Source organism: Sapajus apella, unplaced genomic scaffold (assembly GCF_009761245.1).
Source record: "Sapajus apella isolate SASKATOON/1434 unplaced genomic scaffold, GSC_monkey_1.0 scaffold14, whole genome shotgun sequence".
NCBI classification, from domain to species: Eukaryota; Metazoa; Chordata; class Mammalia; order Primates; family Cebidae; genus Sapajus; species Sapajus apella.
In genome coordinates, this window is record NW_022436954.1 from 9,952,541 (window position 1) to 9,972,299 (window position 19,759).

At 54.4% G+C, this 19,759-nt stretch overlaps 2 protein-coding genes across 11 annotated transcripts in view; one reads left to right on the forward strand and one right to left on the reverse strand.

Moving 5' to 3' along the window:
- LOC116554935 (cytochrome b ascorbate-dependent protein 3) overlaps positions 1-5,791 on the forward strand; it is a 12,678-nt gene extending 6,887 nt beyond the window's left edge. For 7 of the 9 annotated variants that reach the window (XM_032283232.1, XM_032283227.1, XM_032283230.1 and 4 more), the window contains 4 exons: positions 1,348-1,556; positions 2,237-2,394; positions 3,600-3,756; positions 4,968-5,791. In XM_032283232.1, coding sequence (XP_032139123.1) covers positions 1,348-1,556; positions 2,237-2,394; positions 3,600-3,756; positions 4,968-5,054 — 611 coding nt within the window. In that variant the 3' untranslated portion in view covers positions 5,055-5,791. Of the gene's footprint in view, positions 1-1,347; positions 1,557-2,236; positions 2,395-3,599; positions 3,757-4,317 lie in introns of all 9 variants that reach the window. The other 2 variants (XM_032283228.1, XM_032283229.1) reach the window with 2 other exon arrangements.
- A 1,801-nt stretch (positions 5,792-7,592) lies between these two features.
- On the reverse strand, positions 7,593-19,725 carry TKFC (triokinase and FMN cyclase). 2 transcript variants are annotated; one of them, XM_032283226.1, is made up of 18 exons: positions 19,617-19,725; positions 18,185-18,296; positions 15,127-15,316; positions 14,083-14,193; positions 13,824-14,005; positions 12,431-12,509; positions 12,032-12,121; positions 11,439-11,473; positions 11,276-11,360; positions 11,102-11,191; positions 10,490-10,606; positions 9,977-10,096; positions 9,754-9,891; positions 9,144-9,250; positions 8,945-9,048; positions 8,765-8,798; positions 8,563-8,652; positions 7,593-8,166 (listed from the first exon to the last, which is right to left on the reverse strand). In XM_032283226.1, the coding sequence occupies exons 2-18, from the start codon at positions 18,185-18,187 to the stop codon at positions 8,005-8,007; spliced, it is 1,737 nt and encodes a 578-aa protein (XP_032139117.1). In that variant the 5' UTR covers positions 18,188-18,296; positions 19,617-19,725; the 3' UTR covers positions 7,593-8,004. The 2 variants fall into 2 exon arrangements, with proteins under 2 accessions (XP_032139117.1, XP_032139116.1); XM_032283225.1 differs by lacking the exon at positions 19,617-19,725 and having other exon boundaries at positions 18,185-18,341.
- Between the last annotated feature and the right edge of the window lie 34 nt (positions 19,726-19,759).

Consider the following 19,759-nt stretch of genomic DNA (forward strand, 5'->3'; position numbering starts at 1 on the left):
CGCTGTTGTTGCCCAGACTGGAGTGCAATGGCACGATCTCGGCTCACCGCAACCTCTGCCTCCTGGGTTCAAGCAATTCTCCTGCCTCAGCCTCCCGAGTAGCTGGGACTACAGGCATGCGCCATCATGCCCAGCTAATTTTTGTATTTTTAGTAGAGACAAGATTTCACCTTGTTGACCAGGATGGTCTCGATCTCTTGACCTCGTGATCCACCCGCCTCGGCCTCCCAAAGTGCTGGGATTACAGGCGTGAGCCCCCGCACCCGGCCCTTTTTTTTTTTTTTTTTAAAAGAGACAGGGTTGGCCGGGCATGGTGGCTCATGCCTGTAATCCAAGCACTTTGGAGGCCAAGGCGGGTGGATCACCTGAGGTCAGGAGTTCAAGACCAGCCTGACCAACATGGTGAAACCCCATCTTAAAAAAAAAAGAATTAAAGAGACAGGGTTTCCCTCTTTCTCAGGCTAGAGTGCAGTGCCATGACTATAGCTTGCTGCAGCCTTGAACTCTTGGGCTCAAGTGAGCCTCCCACCTCAGCCTCCTGAGTTCCTGAGAGTACAGGCATGTGCCACCATGCCTGGGTAATTTATTTTTTTATTTTTATTTTTTGTAGAGATAGGATCTTGCTACGTTGCCCAGGCTGGTCTTGAACTCCTCCTAAAGTGCGGGCATGAGCCACCATGCCCAGCCCTCCTTCCTTATTAATTTGAATCTATTTATTTATTTATTCATTTCTCTCTGTGGCCCAGGCTGGATTGCAGTGGCATGATCATAACTCACTGTAACCTCAAACTCCTGGCCTCAAGCAGTCCTCCCACTTTGGCTTCCCAAAATTTGCTGGAATTACAGGCATGAGCCACCATGCCCAGCCCCTCCTCCCTGCATGGCTGATGAGGGTTACTCCCTGATGTCTGGATGGGCATAAGGGGAGAGGCTGATTACGATGATCACGTCACACACAGTTCTGCTGCCCAGAGCAGAGGCTTGCTGCTATAGGAATGCTGCCCGCCAGTCGCCCCTCTGGCCTCTGTGGCCTCGGGCTCTGTGGCGGCCCCTGCCTCGCAGTGGTAAGGGGTCTCCAGTAGCTTCAGTACCCGCCGAACCTCTGAGAAGTCCCCGCTCTCGGCAGCCTCGATGGCGTTCTGCGCGATGTAGTTCCTCAGCACATACTTGGGGTTGCTGGCTCCACAAATCGTTGGAGGAGAGAAGACGCCAAGGAGTTGATACCAGTGCCCTAGCATTTCCTGTTCCCTTTCTGGGAAGCTGTGTAGGATCCTATCAGGGTTACTCCCTGATGTCTGGATGGGCACGAGGGGAGAGGCTGAGCCCTGGGACCACTCTCTCCTGCAGCATCGCTGGTGTACCGTCTGCCCCAGTCGTGGGTGGGGCCTAAGCTGCCCTGGAAACTCCTCCATGCAGCACTGCACCTGATGGCCTTCGTCCTCACTGTTGTGGGGCTGGTTGCTGTCTTTACGTTTCACAACCATGGAAGGATTGCCAACCTCTACACTCTGCACAGCTGGCTGGGCATCACCACCGTCTTCCTCTTCGCCTGCCAGGTGGGTTCTCTCTCCCCTCCTCCTCAGGGTTCCCAGAGCCATGAGCTCTGGGCGGGGCTTCACTTGCATGAGCACCAAATATTCCTTCTGCTTATTGCCTGGAGAGAGCCTTGCAGGTTGTATCCTGCCGAATCGGTAGTTTATTCAAGGGCTGTGGGAGGTCAGTGGCCTGAACTTACCCTGTCCTTTTATCCTTCCCACTGCCTGTCTCTCCTCCCAGAGCCCCCTCTGCTAACTTTGTCATGGCACATGCCATGCTGACTCAATCAGCCATCTCACTCCCACTTTCCCCACTCCCACCTCTCTGTGAACCAAAAGAATTCTAGAAGTGGTTTCCGTATTCTGATCTCAGGCCTGTGCAAGTGTGGAGTTTTATGAGCAAGGACTGGAAAGCAGCAGAGACAAACAAGGCAGTTGGGTTTGCTGGGAGTAGGATGGTAGCTAAGCATGTCATTTACTGTTCTTGTTTTGTGGGTAATAGGCCATATGAGGAAGCTAGCATGGCGGTGGGCAATGCCTGGCAGTGGGCAATGCCTGGCAGTGGGCAATGCCTGGTGGGAGGGTGTGAGTTGTGAAAGAAGAGCCAAGGAGATGGGGAGGCGGCGCTGGTGGGGAGGGGTAACCGGATGTGCTGTGGTCACACATAGCACCATCGGGTGTGTCCTCCCTTTTGTCCACAGTGGTTCCTGGGCTTTGCTGTCTTCCTCCTGCCCTGGGCATCCCTGTGGCTGCGCAGCCTCCTAAAACCTATCCACGTCTTTTTTGGAGCCGCCATCCTCTCTCTGTCCATTGCATCTGTCATTTCTGGCATCAATGAGAAGCTTTTCTTCATCAGTTTGTGAGTGCAGCGGGGTCCCCAACTCTAAGGTGAAGAGGAGGGAATAGGGTCTTCAAAAGACACACCCTATCATCATAGGACTCACCCAAGGGAGGAGAGCTTTCGGGGTTGGGCCCATTCCTGATCTTGAAGGTAACAGAATTGATCTTTCTTTAGGTTGAAATGGGTAAGTCAGCAGATATGTATGGAGCATCAGTTTGATTTAGCACCTACTGTGTGAACTGTCCTAAGCACCTTACATTTAATCCTCTCAACCACCCTACCTCATTGGTATTGTTGTCATTGCCATTTTCAATTGAGGGAACAGATTCTGCAATAGGACTGTTCAGGGGGAAAAAAATGAGGGAACAGAGGAGTTATGTAACTTACCCAAGGGCACACAGCCAGTAAGTGGCAGAGCTGGGACTCAGGTTAGGCAGTGTGACTCTAGAGCCTGCACGCCTGGCCACCGCTGTCCATTCTGAGGCGATGGGGTGTAGTGAAAAGCAACTAGGACTTGAGGTCAGACCTCAGTTTCAATCTTCGCTTTGCCATTTACTAGTTATGCAACTTTGGGTAAGTAGATTTCATTCCTTTGAGCTTCAGTTTCCTCATGGGTAAAAAGGATTATTACAGCTGGGTGCAGTGGCAGGCATCTGTAGTCTCAGCTACTTGGGAGGCTGAGGTGGAAGGATTATATGAGCCCAGGAGTTTGAGTTAAGCCAGGGCAACATAGCAAGACCCTCTCTATCTCCTCACCCCCACCCCCACCCCCCACCACAAGAGACTACATCTCACTCTGCTGCCTAGGTTGGAGCGCAATGGTGTGACCATAGCTCACTGCAGCATCAAACTCCTGAACTCAAGTGATCTTCCCGTTTTAGCCTCCCAAGTAATCTAGGACTACAGGCATATCCCTCCTTACCCAGCTGTTTTATTTTTGTAGAGACAGGATCTCACTATGTTGCATAGGCTGGTCTCGAACTCATGGGATGAAGCAGTCCTCATGCCTTGGCCTCCCAAAGTGCTGGGATTACAAGAGTGAGCCACTGTACCCAGCCCATTTTACAAATATTTGCAGGGACTTAGAAAGGGTGTTAAAATTGCAGATCACGTGTGGGCCCCGGCAAGGTTTTCTCACCCTCTCTTAGTGACATCGAGTCTCCCACTAGACAGAAATAGGTGGAAAAATCTCTTGAGAGCTCACACTATTTTCTCATCTTCAGGAAAAACGGCACCAGGCCATACTCCAGCCTGCCCAGCGAGGCCGTCTTTGCCAACAGCACCGGGATGCTGGTGGTGGCCTTCGGGCTGCTGGTGCTCTACATCCTTCTGGCTTCATCTTGGAAGCGCCCAGAGCCAGGGATCCTGACCGACAGACAGGTATGGGTTCTGGTCCCACATTCCAGGATGGGACAGGGCCAGATCTAGAGAAGGATCTCCCAGGAAAGGCTCAAGAAGACTAACCCAGTGGCACAGTGGGAAACCAAGTAGCTTGAGGGTGGAGTTAGGGTGGCCGATGGGGAGCACTGGTCCCAAAACAGCCTATCCCAGCGAAACTCTCTGGGGCTTCCTAGGGTCTGTCCATTGAGAGACAGAATTTCCCTCCCAAATTGCTGTGGTTCTATGAGGTGAAGTGTGGCCTTATCTTCTTCCCCAAGGAAGGGCTTGACTATGCCAAGGGTGTGTGATTTCTCCTTTCCCAGCCTTGGGGCTGGTCTAGTGGGTGGGTGCTTGGTGACAAGCTGAGTGCTTGGAGCAGGTGTTGAAGGGATGGAGGGAGATGGGGTATGTACCAGGCTCAGGGACTTTGGGGCTTCCCTGAGAGATTTGGTGGCTTGTGTGGGGACCACCCTGCAGGTTGGGGGTCTGTTTGAACGGCTTGGGCCTGGGGTGACTCCTGCATCCTGTCATTAACTCCTGGGCATCTGCCTGTCTTTCCAGCCCCTGCTGCACGATGGGGAGTGAAGCAGCAGGAAGGGGTTCCCAGGAGCTCCTGGTGCTGCAGCCTGTGCTCCTCAGAAGCTCTGCCCTTCCCAGGCTCCCAGCTGGCTTCAGCAGATGACTTTCTTCTAAGTCTGGGCCCAGACTTCTCACCTGGGTGCTGAGCCTGCCTTCTCCAGCCACTTGCTGCCTGTCTGCTTTTCTTGGTGGCTTTGGCTTCTGCACTACTTGGCATCAGCTTCTCAGGTCCACTGTTCACATGAGGTCCTCCTTGCCCTGGCCACTCCTGCTGCTCCTGCCTGAAGAAATCAGACTGATTTCCGCTTAAGACTCCTGGGGGCGTGGTGAAGAGCTGGGGCTCACATGCATTCCACGACATGAACCACGAGGGAGGTGAGGTATCTGTCTGCTTCCCCCACAAAGGCATGCATTTCAGTTAGGCCGCCCCGCCATGGAGCAGGCTTCATCTGCTCTGCCATCCAGCCCCATCTGGAGGTGTGGTGGGGTGGAGACATCATGGAGTGATTGCAGAAGCAGGGAGTGGCGGCCCACGCAGCTTCCGCTGAGGAGCTGACTGTTCTGAGCTGTTCTATTTGTATTGCTACCCTGAGTCTGCGTGTATTGTGACCATGCGGCTCTACCTCTTCCAGCTGCTGCTACAGCTGAGGCCTGGATCCTGGCCTTTCCCTGTGACTTACATGCCTGTCGCCAGCAGGCAGCCCTGTGAATCCTGGTAACTTGCTCTCCCAAGAACAGAGCCTGTCCCCAGATGTCTCAATAGTAATGAGTAACAGAGATGGCTGTGGATTTCCTTTACTTCCCCTTGTTGGATCAGGGCCTTCCTGCCTCCTGCTGGGCAGGGCCCTAGCCCCTCTGATCACTCTGTAGCACATCATGCAACTGATGCCAAAGTTGTGGGGTCCTGTGTGCAACAGAGCCCTGGAAGCCACTGCTTGCCTTCAGAGGGGTTCCTTGCTGAGACCCACATTGCTTCACCTGCCCCCACCATGGCTGCTTGCCTGGCTCAACCAGAGTTCTGTGCCATGCTGGAGCTGGAGCTGTTGCTCTTCTTCAGAGGAGGAAACGGGGTGGGAAGAGGGAAGGGTCTTGCTTCTCTTCTAAGTGTTGCTGCTGTGGCTTTTTTGCCTTCTCCAAAGAAGCCCTGCCAGGTCCCAGGCTCTAGACTGCTGTGCTTAGTTGGCAAGTGAGAAGCCTGGGGTCTGGAGCCCACCTACTCTCTAGCAGCATCAGCATCCTACTCCTGGCGACATCAGGCTAACTGTCCACCCCAGCTTCATACCGCCAGATGTTGGCGGAAGGGCTAATACTGAATGTCTTGATTGGCTGGAGCCTTCAAAGCCACTGGGATGTCCTCCACGCAGCTGGGTCCCATGACCAGCTCCCTGTCTCCATAGGGGTAGGCATTTCACTGATTTTTGAAGCTCAAATTTCATTAAATATGTTAAGAATCAAAGCTGTCTTTGTCTGTTCAGGCTGCTATAACAAAAATAAAATAGGCTGGGTGGCTCAAACAACAAGCATTTATTTCTCATGGTGCTGGAGGCTATAGACATCTAAGATCAAGGCGCTGGCAAATTTGGTGTGAGGCAAGTGCCAGCTTCCTCAGAGACCGTCTTCTCACCATAACCTCACATGGTGGAAAGGGTGTGAGAGCTCTGGGGCCCCACCCTTATAACCCAGTCACCTCCCAGAGGCCCCACATCCTAACATTATCATAGTGGGGTGAGCATTTCAACACAGGAATCTGGGGGTGGAGGGGCACAAATGTTCAGTCTCTAATACAGCCCTCTGATAAAACGATGCTGTGGTTAAATGAGTTCTGGCCAATTTGTAAAAGCCTCAGGACAGGTCTGACCCTCACAGACCTAAGAAGGGGCCAACCGGAAGGCACCAGAGATCAAGGTGATCCTCTGTCTTAATGGAGTCACATGTGTGGATTCACATGCAGTTCATTTATGTGCCAATGTCCTTGATAGCTAATGGCATATGCTTATTACGAGGAAGGAAATTTTTCCTATTTCATAATCTGGGAAAACAAGACTTAAAAACGGTAAGTGACTACTGGCTTGAGGTCACCCAGCCAGGAAATGGCAGAGCTGGGATCTATAGGCCACCATCTGAGGCCAGCCTCCTTCCCAGCTGATGGGCACATACTCCTGTGCACTTGGATACCTTGTGGTCAGGGATGTATGGTACGGCTGACAGACAGGACCCTGGGTAGAGAAGCCCAGCCACTGGGGGAGCCTACAGCCAAATTTGGGCTAAGTAGGTAACAGGGGTTTGGGGGGCAGGAGGCTCTTTCCCGTGATAACCATAACTCTAGTGAGTGAGCACTTGGACTGTGCTGGGCTTCATCTTCATCATCTCATTTGAATGCTTTCATGTCTCTGAGGTGGGTACCATTCTGATTTTACAGACCGAAAGGAGCTAAAAAATAGGCCTTAGCTCACGTAGCCAGGTTAAAGCAGAAGCAGATTTCAGGTCATGTGTATGAGTTGACAGATAGTGCCTTTAACCACTCCCTGCCCTACATGCATGCCAGGCATGTGCTGTTTGTCTCCACATGCACAGAGTACCCCTGCTCACCCTGCCATCAGCGATTGCTCTAGAAAGAGACCTGGGTGCTGGCTTGACTGCAGTTTCCTTTTTTTTTGAGACAGGGTCTTGCTGTGTTGCCCAGGCTAGAATGTAGTGGCATGATCACAGCTCACTGCAGCCTCGATCTCCTGGGCCCAAGCCATCCTTCCAACAAGTTAGGACTACTGGCACACACCATCATGCCTGGCTAATTTTGTATTTTTTTGGTAGAGACAGGGTTTCACCATGTTGCCCAGGCTGGTCTTGAGCTCCTGAGTGTAAGAGATCTGCTGCCTCGGCCTTCCAAAGTGCTGGGATTGCAGGTGTGAGCCACCACGCCCAGCCTGGCTGCATTTTCTGATCCATAATTGAACCTTAGACCATGATGATTTCTTTTCCTTCTGGTGTTCCAAATGCCCATTTGACTCCTGAGGAGCCACTGAATTGTTAATTCAATGCCGAGGAAAGCCTTTCTAGCATTCTTACACGCATCAGGTGTGTGTACTGGAAGGGGGATGGGTGGGGGACCTTGGAAGCAGCCCAGCTGAGGAGACCCTGTGTTAGGGGCTCAGTAATAGAGATCTGCCTGGTAGGAGATGGTTCATGATGCTTGCAGCCAGGGCTGTGGGCCCCTGGTTCACATGCTTTGGGGAAGGTCCCTCAGAGGAGGCAGTGGCTTTCTTGCTTCCATGTATTATAGTTTATTAACTTTCTTTTCCCACTCACTGGGGTTAAGGTGCAGAAGGCATTTCACAAGGAGTCTTAAAACCAAATTAGGATTGCCAGGTAAAGGCTGCACAAGGAAAATGCCTTATCTCTGAAGTCCAGAGCTGGCAGGGGAGGGCGGTGTGACCCAGGGACTCCACCCTCCTGCAAAGCGAGAGGGCATACTGGAGAGGCATGGGGACCCACTCTGGCTCGCTCTGGGTGTTGTCTGTAGCTCTGGAATCTTGGTGAAGCATTTCCTGCTCAACTTAGAGGGCGGGCCAAGGGGTCCAGGCTGGGGGAAGGTGACGATAGGAAGGCAGAAGGAAGTGACAAAGGCCACCTCAACACAGCAGTGAGAGGAGCTGAGGCAGAGGGAGGCAGTTACACACCCTGGCTCTGTAAGACCTCCAGGATGGCCCGGAGGATGGCAGCAGCTGCCACAGCCCCAGGGTCTGGCTGCTCCAGCCGTGCTGAGCTGATATAACTGGCTCTTCCGGCTCCAGCTTCCATATTCTTGGTGGCCTCAGCTGCAGCTTCGGCACTCTGGGGGAGGGTGTGGGAGCAGGTTCAAGGGCAGGCCCCCAGGCCTCCTCCTCCCTGTCATGGGCAGAGTGTCTCTGCCATGCAGCCTGGCCCTGGACACTCTTGCCCTGGCTCTGCCAGCACCCTCTGCTCTGTCACCAGGTGGAAAGTCACCTCTCTTCTACTTCCAGCAGGGAAAGGGGCCGCCATTCACTGAGGACCTGCCACATCCCAGGCACTGTGCAGGGCTCTAAGTATTTCCTTAGACACATAATCGCCTTCTGAGATAGGTGCCCATCTCCATTGCGCAGAGAAGGAAACTGCGGTCCAGGAAGGTGAACTTGCTCAGGGTCACATGGAAACAAGAGTCTGGTGGTTCCAAGCCTGTCTCCATGGGGGGGGCCAAGCCTCACTTACCTTGACTGCTTTGGTCAGGACTTGGAACAGATCGGCTACTGGGCTCTTCCAGGCTTGGAGCTCCTGCCCTGCTGCCCACAGAGAATCCAGCTGGACAAGGTGAGGGAAAGGGGGCTGAGCGCAGGCCCTGCCACTGAGGGTGCTCTTTAGGGCTTACAGGCTCAAAAGGAGAAAGGTCTGGGGCCAGAGCCCAAGTACACACCATAGTCCTGTCCCCTGGGGCAGCCTTTCCATACCTGGCAGGGAAAGAAAATGAAAGAGGCTCACTGTAGGAAACTAAGGGAATCACTCTAAGGGTGGGGCTAGGGCCTGGTGGGGAGCAGATGTCACCAACCACCTCCCCCAGCCCAACCCTGGTCTGAGGCACAGGGTTCCAGCTCACTTCTGCATGGCTTCCAAGCCGGCGTCCATGGCAGCAGACCAGGCTGGGAGGCTGGTCTTGGCCTTGAGAGGCTGGGCAGCTGCTGTCAGAAACAGGCCATAGAGCTGGGGAAGATGAGAATGCTGAGCATGTGGTGCTGGCCAGGACCCCAGCTGGCCCAGCCACCTCCCTGTCAGCCCTTCAGCCCCTGGGCACCCACCGCCCCAGATGAGCCTCCCATCTTCTCCAAAAGCAGGACCGACAACTTGGAGAGCAGCTGGGCAGGGCTGGCAGGGGGTGGGCCCTCCTTCAGCCACTCCCGGATCGCTGTGGGCACAAAGAGATGGAAGGAATTCAGAGATGCTCCCTCCATCTCCCTGACTTCCAGCCAGCACCAGTGAAGACTGGAAGAGGCTGAGGGGAAGGCAGAATGAAGGCTTCCCAAGAGCCCTTACCACATCCATTGTGCGGTCTGGAGAGCCGCTGGGCTGTGTAACTGAACAGGGCCTCGGGAGGTGAGGCCTGCCCCTAGCCCCTCCACCTGACACCCTGTACTCCGCTTCCCGGCCTTGTTTTTTCTCCTTAGCCCTTTGTGATAACATCCTCTGTGTTTTACTAGTTTGTCTTGTTTACAAAAGCAGGAGAAGTGCTTGAACCTGGGAGGCGGAGGTTGCAGTGAGCCGAGATTGCACTACTGCACTCCAGCCTGGGAGACACAGTGAGACTCTGTCTCAAAAAAAAAAAAGAAGGTCCCTGTCTTCAGGAAAAAAGGTGAAAGGGGAGCTAGGGTTTTGTGAATGACCTCACTTGGCAAAGTCCCTGGCACCAACCTCTGGCTGCACGGCTGTGGGTGGTGCCACAGTCACCGTCGCCGGCAGCCCGGTCCAGGGCATTCAGGTGCTCCTCCAGGCCCAGGAGGGTACTGCACACCCGTTCCAGCACAAGCGCCATCCGCTTCGAGGCTGAGCCTAGAAAGGGAGGACGGTGGGTACCAGGGCCCTAGCCCGTCCCACCACATACCCCTGTCCCTTCCCCAGAAGCGGGGCTTGGTACCTCCTGCAGCAATGGAATCAAGGGCCTCCTGGGGCTCCGCAGGGGCTACCCGGCTCCGCTTCCGCCCAGTAACAGAGACTGCGGCCACGTTAGGCCAGGCTGCTGCAGTGGTTTCAGCATCTAACGGTAGCAAGATAACTCTTTTAGACACAGTTGGCCAGCCAGGGATTCAGGAGGGCTTGGACTCCCTCATCCTGGCCCTGGTGGCCTGGCTCTCTCAGCAGCCCTGGAGGAAGGGAGTCCACCTCAAGCATGGACTGAGTGCCTACTGTTTACAGGGGTATGAAGGAAGGGTCCCTGGGGAAAGGGTCAGGCATATCTGAGGAGGATCCTAACACCAACTCCTCCTAGTCCAGTGAGAGCTAGAAAAGGCTGGAGAAGCTTAGAAAGGGCCTTCTTCACAGACTCCAAAGCTCTGATTGACAGTCATCCCTAATGGGGTCTCCAAGTCTCCCTGGCTTCTTCCAGCCACAAATAGCCCTGGCTTGGGTGACCCCAGGTTCCAGGTCTCACCTATCAGTTTCAGGAGAGGCTCATCCACCAGCAGGAGGGTGAGAGAAACGCCAGGCATCTCCAGTGCTGACATGAAGGTGCCCACTAGGGCACGGGCAATCTTCACCCCACGGCCCTCTGCAATACCAGAGTGTGGCAGTCCAAGAGGGGAAAATGGACATCAGGGAAAGAAACATAACAACTGAAAAGCAAGGATGTTGGAAGCTGGGGCCCTGAGGTCAGTAGGGAGATGGCCTGATTTCCTCCTGGCATCCCTCAACCCCACAAATGACCACATTATTCACTGCAGGTGTCCCCTACTTCGGGGCAGATGAGTAATTATACGTCTCATTTACTCAGTTCATGCTAGGTGCTGGGCACAGTATTGAGGGTCTTACATATGTTTAATCTCACTTAATCCTCAAAACAACCTATAAGGCAGGTACCATTATTATTACCCTGTTTATAGACAAGAAAATGAACAAAGGCTCAAGGTATCCAGCAATTAGGTGGCAGAGAGACGATTTAACTCAGGCTCATCTGACGGCACAGTCCGTGTTCTCTGCCATCACAAGGCCCTCCCTCAGCCCTTCTCAAAGGGCTGCGGGGTCCCCTTCCCAGTGCGAGGCTCACCCAGGGAGCGGACAGCAGCGTCGGCTAAGATGCCCAGTTCCAGGAATGACAGGCCACCCAGGTTGTTGACCATCATCACAACCGAGGAGCCTGTGGACAGACATGACACCCCAGGTGAGACCCTCTGCCCTGAAGTGGAGGAAGGGCTGGGAGACGGGGTAACAGGCCACCTACCAGACTGCACAGGCACATGAGACGCGTTGGTGGTGTCTGTCATGTGGTCGAGCATGAGTTTCACAATCTCATCGGCGGTTGCCATCTGTCACAGGGAGCCAAGAATGAGCTGCATCTGGGGGGCCTTGGCCTTAGGGTGGCCTGTGCCAGGGGGACCACCTACCTTTATCCGGCGCACACCAGCTTCCCCGTGGATCCCTGCAGATACATGTGGTCAGTGCTGGCCCACTCGGGACCTGGGAATTTGCTCATCATTTTTATCAAGGACTCGCACAGTGCTGGGCACTAGGCAAGGCACCTTAGGCACTGTATAAGTGGGTGGAGGTGGAGGGTGGAAATGGACAGAATAATGAAGAACACGGTCTCTGTTCTATGGGAGCTCATGGCTCGGTGGCAGAGATAGCTTTAACTAGAGGTAGTCAAGGTGGAAGCACAGGGGAGGAAGCAGAAAGCTTTGCGGTCAGGTGATCTTTGAACAGCCCTTGAAAGAAGGTGCATTCTGGCAGGGGCAGGAGGACCTGGGAATGGTAAGCAAAGGCAAGGAGGTGGACAGCACATGGAGTCCCACGTGGCCAGAGTCCTGAGTGTGGACGGCAAAGCAGGTAGAAATCAGGCAAGCTGGGCCTCAAACGCCCAGGTGAAAATACTAAGACCACCTGGGGAGAGGACCAGGCTGACAGCTCTTAGGGTATACAAGGTGGGCAAAGTCCTGGGCCGAGGGGCAGGCAGGGCTGAGATAGGTGGCCACAAGCTTACCCAGGCCCAGCTCCACCTCGTCGGCTGAGAGCTCGAAGGTGGGTTTGGAACCAGGGACACTGCAGGAGGATAAGCTCACCCCCAGGGTACCTATGAGAAATGAGGAATGAAGGGATGACTAGTCCGCTGTCAGCACTGGGTGTCAGGAAGGACAGCAGCAGCATCTCACAAGCCCTGCCCACAGGCACCCTCTTCTCTGAGAAAGCTTGCCAGACTCTCCACCTCAGCTATGGTACCCAAGGCCACCAGTCCCCAAGAGCTCCCCCAGGGATACCTTCCCTCAGCTTCTGGGTAATAACCTGGGGAGCCCTACTAGGCAACCAACAGGAACCTGCTCCTCGTCCCAGGGCTGTTCCAACCTCCCCCACTCTCCTCCCCAACTCCCAGGCCAGCACTCACCCATGGCCTTGGCGACCATGTTCACCTGCTTCGTGATCTCCTCCAGCCCCACACCTGCCTCAGCCAGAGCACCTGCCACCTGCAGCCACACAGAGGTAAAAGCCCCAGAGCAGGGGTCATCACTGTACCATGTGGGGCAGAAGACAGGCAGGGCATGAATTTCTTGTTTGGAAGGGGGAACCTCAGGATTTCCACACTCAACCTGGCCCATCACATTTAGGGCAGAAGAGCAAACTCCCCTCATTCACAGTCTACCTGCCAGGAATCTTTAAGAATTCCTGTTTGCTGGAGTCAGAAAAGACTTTACAAATGGGGAAATGTGCCCAGAGAGGGGAGGTAACTTGTCCAATGTCACACACCCGGTAGGTAGCCAGTTTTCCAACTCTAGGGTTCCAGAGTTCTCGCTCCAATAGCCTTGCTACTGTGGGTCACTTTATGCATCTATCCATCCATCCATCCACCCTATTTTTACCAAGCACCCAGTATATGCTGAAAAGGAAAAAAGGCGACTAAGTCACAGTCCCCACCTTTAAGAACTCACAGTCTGGGGAGAGGCTAGGGAAGCAGACACAAACAAACTGAAAATGTATGTGAGGTGGTAACTGCAATGATGGAGTCCACACTAGGAGGGGCTGCCAGCCAGCTCAGGGTAGTGGGGAGATGGAGATCATGGAGAGCCTCCCAGGTGGGGAGACATCAGACAGAGCTGGGCTTCTGCAGAATGGTAGGAGTTAGCCAGGCCAAAAGGAGCCTGGACAAGAGAGAATTTTCTGGGCCACAGACACTGCATAAGCAAAGCCAGAGATGAGCCACAGCCTCTTGGGTACGGGAGCTGGCGTGAGTGGACCATAAGAGGAAGGTAGGGATGATGGGAGATGAAGGTGGGGAGTCAGGGAGCGGGGTGAGAGCTTGTGTTGACTCTAGGCACTCAACAAGGCTTTCAGTGGATGAACAACCTAGTCAGACATATGTTTTAGAAGACACCTCTGGCAGTAGGTGGAGAATGGATGGGCAAGGCCAGAAGGCAGGAAGCAGGTGGGGTACCCCAGTGAGGAGGCGGCTGCAGCCATCAAGCACGAACAGATGACGCCTGAACCACGGCGAGCAAGAGTGGTGGGGTCTGAGGAGGATGTGTGTTATGTACACTTGGGAGTAGAAGTGCCAGGACTGGGCAACTGATTAGGTATGGGAAAGAGAAGGGGACGGGTCTGGGAGAATGCCTGTATCTGGGCTTAGGTAGCTGAGGGGATGGGGGGACCTTCTCAGATCAGGGAACACTGGAGAAGAAGTAACTTCTTGGGGAAGGGCTGGGAAGGTCCAGGTACCGGGTGCTGCTAGGCAAGGAAAAACTGAGAGGGGCTGGCCAGCCTCTGCATCCTGGGTGGAAGCCCACCTTGTGTATAAGCACTGTGCCACACAGCCCCCTCCGGCCTGCCTTCTTCAGGACGGTGAAGGCGCTGTCGTCCCCGATCACCACCATCTCCACTGGGATGCCTTCAGCCTGGGCCTGCTCCCGGGCCAGGCCAAAGTTCAGCCGATCCCCAGTGTAGTTCTTCACGATGAGGAGGGTCCCCACTGAGGAAGCAGCCAGCAGGGCTCAGTGCGCTTACTGTGCCCTCCTGGCCGCAGCCCCTCCCACACACCAGGTTTACCTGTGCCAGCCTGGGCCACTGCCCTGATGGCTGCCAGGATGCTGCCCACTGCCGGGGAGGTGAACACGGCTCCAGCGATGACCCCGGTCAGCATCCCCTTCCCTATGAAACCTGGAAGTGGAAGGGGTGGAGTGAGCATGCCGGGTGGACTTGTGCCTGTAGTCACTGGGGCTTCCCACGCTCCTGGGGTCATGGTTTGGTGAGCCCTACTGTGTGCCTGGTGCTCAAAGATCCCCCAGGTCTTCACATGGCTGACTCCTTCTTAGGAAGCACCTTAGAGAGGCCTTCTGTGACCTCCCAGTCTGAAGCAGTCACCCACTCCCTCCCCGGGGACTCACTATTCTTTTGCCCCATTTTACTGTCTTTACTAAGTCACGTAGCACCCTCTGAAATGATCTTTTACTTTTGTGTATACCTGACTATTGTCTATCTCTCCTAAGAAGAATATAAGCTCCTCCAGGGCAGAGACCTTGTCTGTCTGATTCATTGTGCCCAGAACAGTGCCAGGTATGCAGTGGGCTCATGAGCGTTTGCCGCATGAATGAATGGATTTGCTGAAGGAAGACAGGAAAGGGACAAATGACGTGCAGCCTAGTCCCTGCCCTCCAGGAGCCCTCAAGGAGAGTTCGCATCCCTGGCTCCTAACAGGAAACAAGCCAGGACAGTCCGTGCGTGGGACATGTCAGGTAAGAATTCAGAAGAGGAATGCTGTTCTAGGCCGGGAGTCAGGAAGCCGTCATGGAAGAAGGGGTGGGTCTGCTGGGCCTGGAGGGTCCAGAAGACTCATGGAATCACCAACTCTCAGGGCTAGAAGGACTTGAGAGATTGTTTGGCCCAAGCTTCATAGTTTTTTAGATGTAGAAACAGATTCAGAGAGGCCATGACAGGCCCCTGATCCCAGTCGGAGGAGAGGGAGAGTGGGAAGCAGCCCCAGTTCCTGACTCTGGGCTGGGTTCCACCCTGCACCTCATGGCAGCACTGAGGATCTTCCAGGAGGCCCCGTCCACTCCACCAGTACCCCCTGCCCCACCCTAGGGTGCTCACCAGCATGGGCAGGCTCATGGCCAGAGCCCCCACCCGACAACAGTGCCACCCGGCCCTTGAGGCTGTCCAGGTCAGAACGGAGGGCCACACGGTGGCCCTGCAGGAGCTGCAGGTTGGGGTTGCAGGCCACCAGGCCAGCAAGGGCGTCATCAGCGCAGCCTGCCACCGAGTTCACCAGCTTTTTGGAGGTCTGCAGGTGAGGGGTGAGAAGGAGGTCAGAGTGTGGTCAGCACAGACGCACCCATCCTGCCTAGCCACTCTGCTGTGGTGCAGGCCTGCATCCACCTAAGAACTCCAGGAGCACAGCACTTCCTTGAGTTGGGCAACATCTTATCAGGTGGGTATTTCTGTGAGTTTTCAATAACTTGTGACTTTCTATTCAGTACCTAATTTATGAAATGTCTTGTACCATACCTTCGATTTATCCTAAAAAATGGCTTCAATACAAAGAAAATGGGGGAGGTATTGTCCTCGGCAAAAAATATTTTAATAAAGTTGGGGCCCAACACCTTCTTCTGTCAAAGAAAGAAAAGCCCCAAGCTGAGGCTCCTATGCCAGGGGAAGGAGCTGAGCAGGTTCCACAGTCACTGCTGCTCCAATGCAGGGCAAACATTTCCCCAGCCTCCTGGTGTGCCAGGCCCAGCCTAGGCACTGTGTGTAAAGGTAACAGCCCAAGAGCAGTGGCTCATGACTGTAATCCCAGCACTTTGGGAGGCTGAGGCAGGCAGATCGCTTGAGCCCAAGGCTTTGAGACTGGCCTGGGCAACATGAAACTCCATCTCTACAAAAAATATGAAAAATGAGCTAGGCATGGTGGCGTATGCCTATAGTTCCACCACTCAGAAAGTTGAGGTGGGAGGATCGCTTGAACCTGGGAGGTCACGGCTGCAGTGGGCTGTCATGGTGCCACTGCACTCTAGCCTGGGTGACAGAGTAACTTCATCTCAGGAATAAAAAAAGAGGTAACAACACTGTTCCTGCTCTCAGTGAAACACAGCAGAGGTCAGCCATGTGCAGGTACTGCTACGAGAGGACTGTATGTGCACCACAGGAGCACAGAGGAGGGGCTGCAGCCTCCTGAGGGGCCTGGAGGTCTCTGTGAAGGATAAGCAGGACCTGGATAGGTAAAAGGGAGCAGGAGGCATGGCGGGGAAGGAAAAGGGAGGCTCTTCCAGCCAGAGGGGGAAACAAGCCAAGGCCTGGAGTGAATAGTGTGGTGGTGCCAGGAAGCATGGGTGACCAGCAGGAAGGGGTGGGAAGGAGAAGGCCGGCCACGGGCAGCCTCAGGAGGGGCTGTGGGCAGGTTGGAGGAGGGCTGCTGAGTAGCACCGCCAGGCTTGGCTGAGTGGATACAGGGTGTAGACAGAAGTGAGTAGTGTGGGGGCCAGAATAAAGCGCAGCTTGAGCTCTGCTGTCATGGGGACTTAGGTTCAAATCCCACTTCTGTCTCTCATTAGCTGCAGGAACTCAGGAAAGATACATCACTGTCGTGAGCTATAATTCTTCCTCTGTAAAACAGGGATTTACTAGAACAGAGTCTATGCCTGTGATATAGTGGAAACTCAATCAAAGGGAGCTACTCCATATTTTAAACAGGCTGTGAAAAGCCGGAGCCTGCTGAACAAGGGCTGCAGCCCCTGCCTTTGTCCTGAAGACGGAGTGAGGCTGGGGCCCAACATGGACCCAGAGGGCTGGGCTCCCACCGCCACCTGGTGGCCTGGCAGGAGCCTGCAGCTGAGCCAGGTCCTGGCAAGGTGAACTTCCGGCTGTAGCTTCTTCCTGAGCCCACTAGCACCAGCTCCTTTGTACAAAATTTGGCTCTGATGCCTACCTGCCAACCTGTCCTGCAACTGGCCAGGGCCAGGGCTAAGCCACCTGCTTCAGAGTAGCCTAGGTCTACAGGGAGCAAGAAGAATAAGACTGCTTCCATTTGCCGAGCGGTGACTACAGCCAGGCCCAGTTCTAAGAGTTTTTGAGCATGTCTCATTGAATCTTCCCAACAACCCGATGGAGGAAAGATGAGCCCAGTGAGAAAACTGAGGCACAGTTAAACGATTTTGCCCAAGGTGACACAGCCAGGAGGTGTCCAGGTCTGCCTGGCTCCAAAGCTGTTTCCCTTTTGGCCATATCATGCTGCTTTCTTGAGAGGCTGAAGGGAGGTGGAGGGTGACAGAGGTTGCCCTAGAAAGGGCATGGGCTTGTGGTCCTCAGAGCCTACAAGGGACTGGAACATACAATGAAGTTGTGAGTTGGCCTCACTCCAAGCCCAGCCTCCAGTACCACCAGCCTCCAAGAAAGTGGCCTGCTCCACATTTTGATAATGTCTTGCCTGGGATTTTTAATAATCCCTGCACCAGAGCCAGGAGAGGGTTTGGGGACCAGTGCCATCCCTGGTTTCAGTGGCCTGAGAGGATGGAAAAGGAAAGGAAATCACGTGAGGCCTCAACACTTCACAACAACTAGAGATAAGCGTTAATCTGCTTTATAATGCAGATAAAGAAAATAGGCTCAGGAGGTTAAATCTTCTGTAAAAGGTCATGCAGCTGGTCAGTGGCAAGCTGAAATTTGAATCCAGATATGTTCAAGGCTTGTTTTGGTCCAAATCAGTGGGCCTGGAGCAAAGCCCAGGGGCACGGCCAGGCTCCCACACTGTAGGTCCCAGCTCCAAACCGGCCGACATAAGCCCCAGGGTTAGGAATAGTCACGTGGTCATTCTTCAGAGTTCCTTCTGTGACTGGTGCAGTGTCTATTACAGAGCAGGTAACTGTTCTTGTTCTACTCTGAATGTAAGACCCAGATAGGGGGCAGAACGGCTCTAAAGGGATGCAGAGGCTGCAGGCCCAGGCCTGGCTGGGACTAGTGGCCTCCGGGAATAAAGAAAAGCAGGAATCAGGCCCTGGGAGAGAGGATGACCCTCTCTATTAACCCCTGAGCCTCAGGAGGCAGTAGCATCTCTTGGTCAGGGTGTAAGGAGCTCTAGCATGCCCAAATGCCCAGGGCTGGGATCCCGCTTTGAGACCATGCTGCCCTTCCTCTGCCCCAGCCCTGTATGACTCACCATGGTGGAGAGGCTCTGAAACAAGCTGAGTTCACACCTTTGTACCAAGTTGACGGAGGATGGACAATCCTGTGTTACCTGTGTCTGAGCACAGCGGAGGCAGCAGCAGCACCTGCAGGAGCGGGTAATGTATAAGCTGCCGAAGGCACTTGCAGCTGACTGGCACAATCACACTTCAGCGCCCTAGTAATTAGGGAGCTGCCCCAGACTTCGGTCCAAGTCCAAACTCTAGTACGTGGGCTATGGATGGAGAAGAGTGTGGGGCTGATCAAGGTTCACGCCTGCACTTGGCTGCCGGAAGACAGATCAATCCATGTCAGGCACAGGGCTGCCTTTATGCCCAGGAACAGCACCTCCACCCACTTCATCACCGAAGAACAGTGACCCTCAGAATAACTCTATCTTTTACACGGGCATCACATGCAGTGAGGAAGTTAACAAAGCTCTTCGCACGCTTGCTCTCATTGGGCTTGGCACCAAAAGGGCGGGGGATGGGGGAAGCTAGCCAGTTTGTGATCCCATTTTACTTCCGGGAAACACACTAGGAGAGCTCTACGGACATATTCAAGGTCATACAGGTAAGACCCAGGACCTAAACCTATGTTTTTGTTTTTCTACAAACAGCGTGTTTTCACTACTGCCTACAAAGCCAGGCACAGTCTCTGCTGTGGGAAATGCAAGCTGTAAACCACAATGATATTCTGGCTTTCCTCAGTTCAGCCCGGTTCAGTGGCGTGTCGGCCTCTGTGCCTACGTGTGGGTGCACAGTAGGAAGAATCAACATAGCTCTGCACCTAGCTCTGCTTCAGCCTACTTGGAGTTGGGAGGGCGGTCTTAGGTAAACCAATTCCTCCTTAAGTCTCAGCTTCCTCATCTGTAAAATGGGGGTTGGCTCCTCTCTGGCATTCTCCGAGTGTGCTAAGCCACGTGGTTCTCCTCTAGTTCCCAGGGAGCCTGTTTGATGCTACCCTGGAGGCTGCAGGGCTGACTGCCCTCCTGGCTCCTTAGGGTTCCTTACGGAGAGATGCTGGTTTTGTGTTTGAGGTTCGAATTTGTAGAGCAATAGGGGCACCAATAACTGGGTGAGCGGACCGGTGAGCCCTTCAAAGTCTGAAGAATCAACGCGCAAAAAGGAGGAGGTGAGCGTCCTGGTGCCCCATGCCAAGTGGTCGTTTTAACGTCAGGGGAAAGCACCGGCTGGATCTGGAGGAACTGAGAGAGTGAAGCGGGGGTAGGCAAGGTTCTCGTCTGAGATGTGCACAAATCGCGGTCATTTCCCTTCCCTCTTTAGGCCTCCGCAGTCCTTCCCTTTCCAAAAGGAGGAACAGCCCCTAGAGCTCCTGGAGCAACGGAAGGACAGGACGCGGGGAAGGGCGAAGGGCGCGGAACGGGCAAGGGAGTCCGCGGGCGAGCTCCGAGGACACTGGCGCACCTCCCCCGCCGGCTCACGCCCGCATCCCCCACCTCCGAAGGCAGCACAATTTCCCGGGGACCCCCAACGCCGCTCTCTCATCCGGGTCCCGCGGGCGCTGGCGGAAAGAGGCAAGGCGGCGCCTCCGGGGGCGGGGCCTCCTT

What these genes read in the sequence shown, in the direction of transcription:
- TKFC (XM_032283226.1), bottom strand. An exon ending in TCATGTGCCTGTGCAGTCTG is followed by an intron (nt 11,192 to 11,275) that starts GTAGGTGGCCTG and finishes GTCTGTCCACAG; the next exon opens with GCTCCTCGGTTGTGATGATG. An exon ending in CGCTGCTGTCCGCTCCCTGG is followed by an intron (nt 10,607 to 11,101) that starts GTGAGCCTCGCA and finishes CTGGTATTGCAG; the next exon opens with AGGGCCGTGGGGTGAAGATT.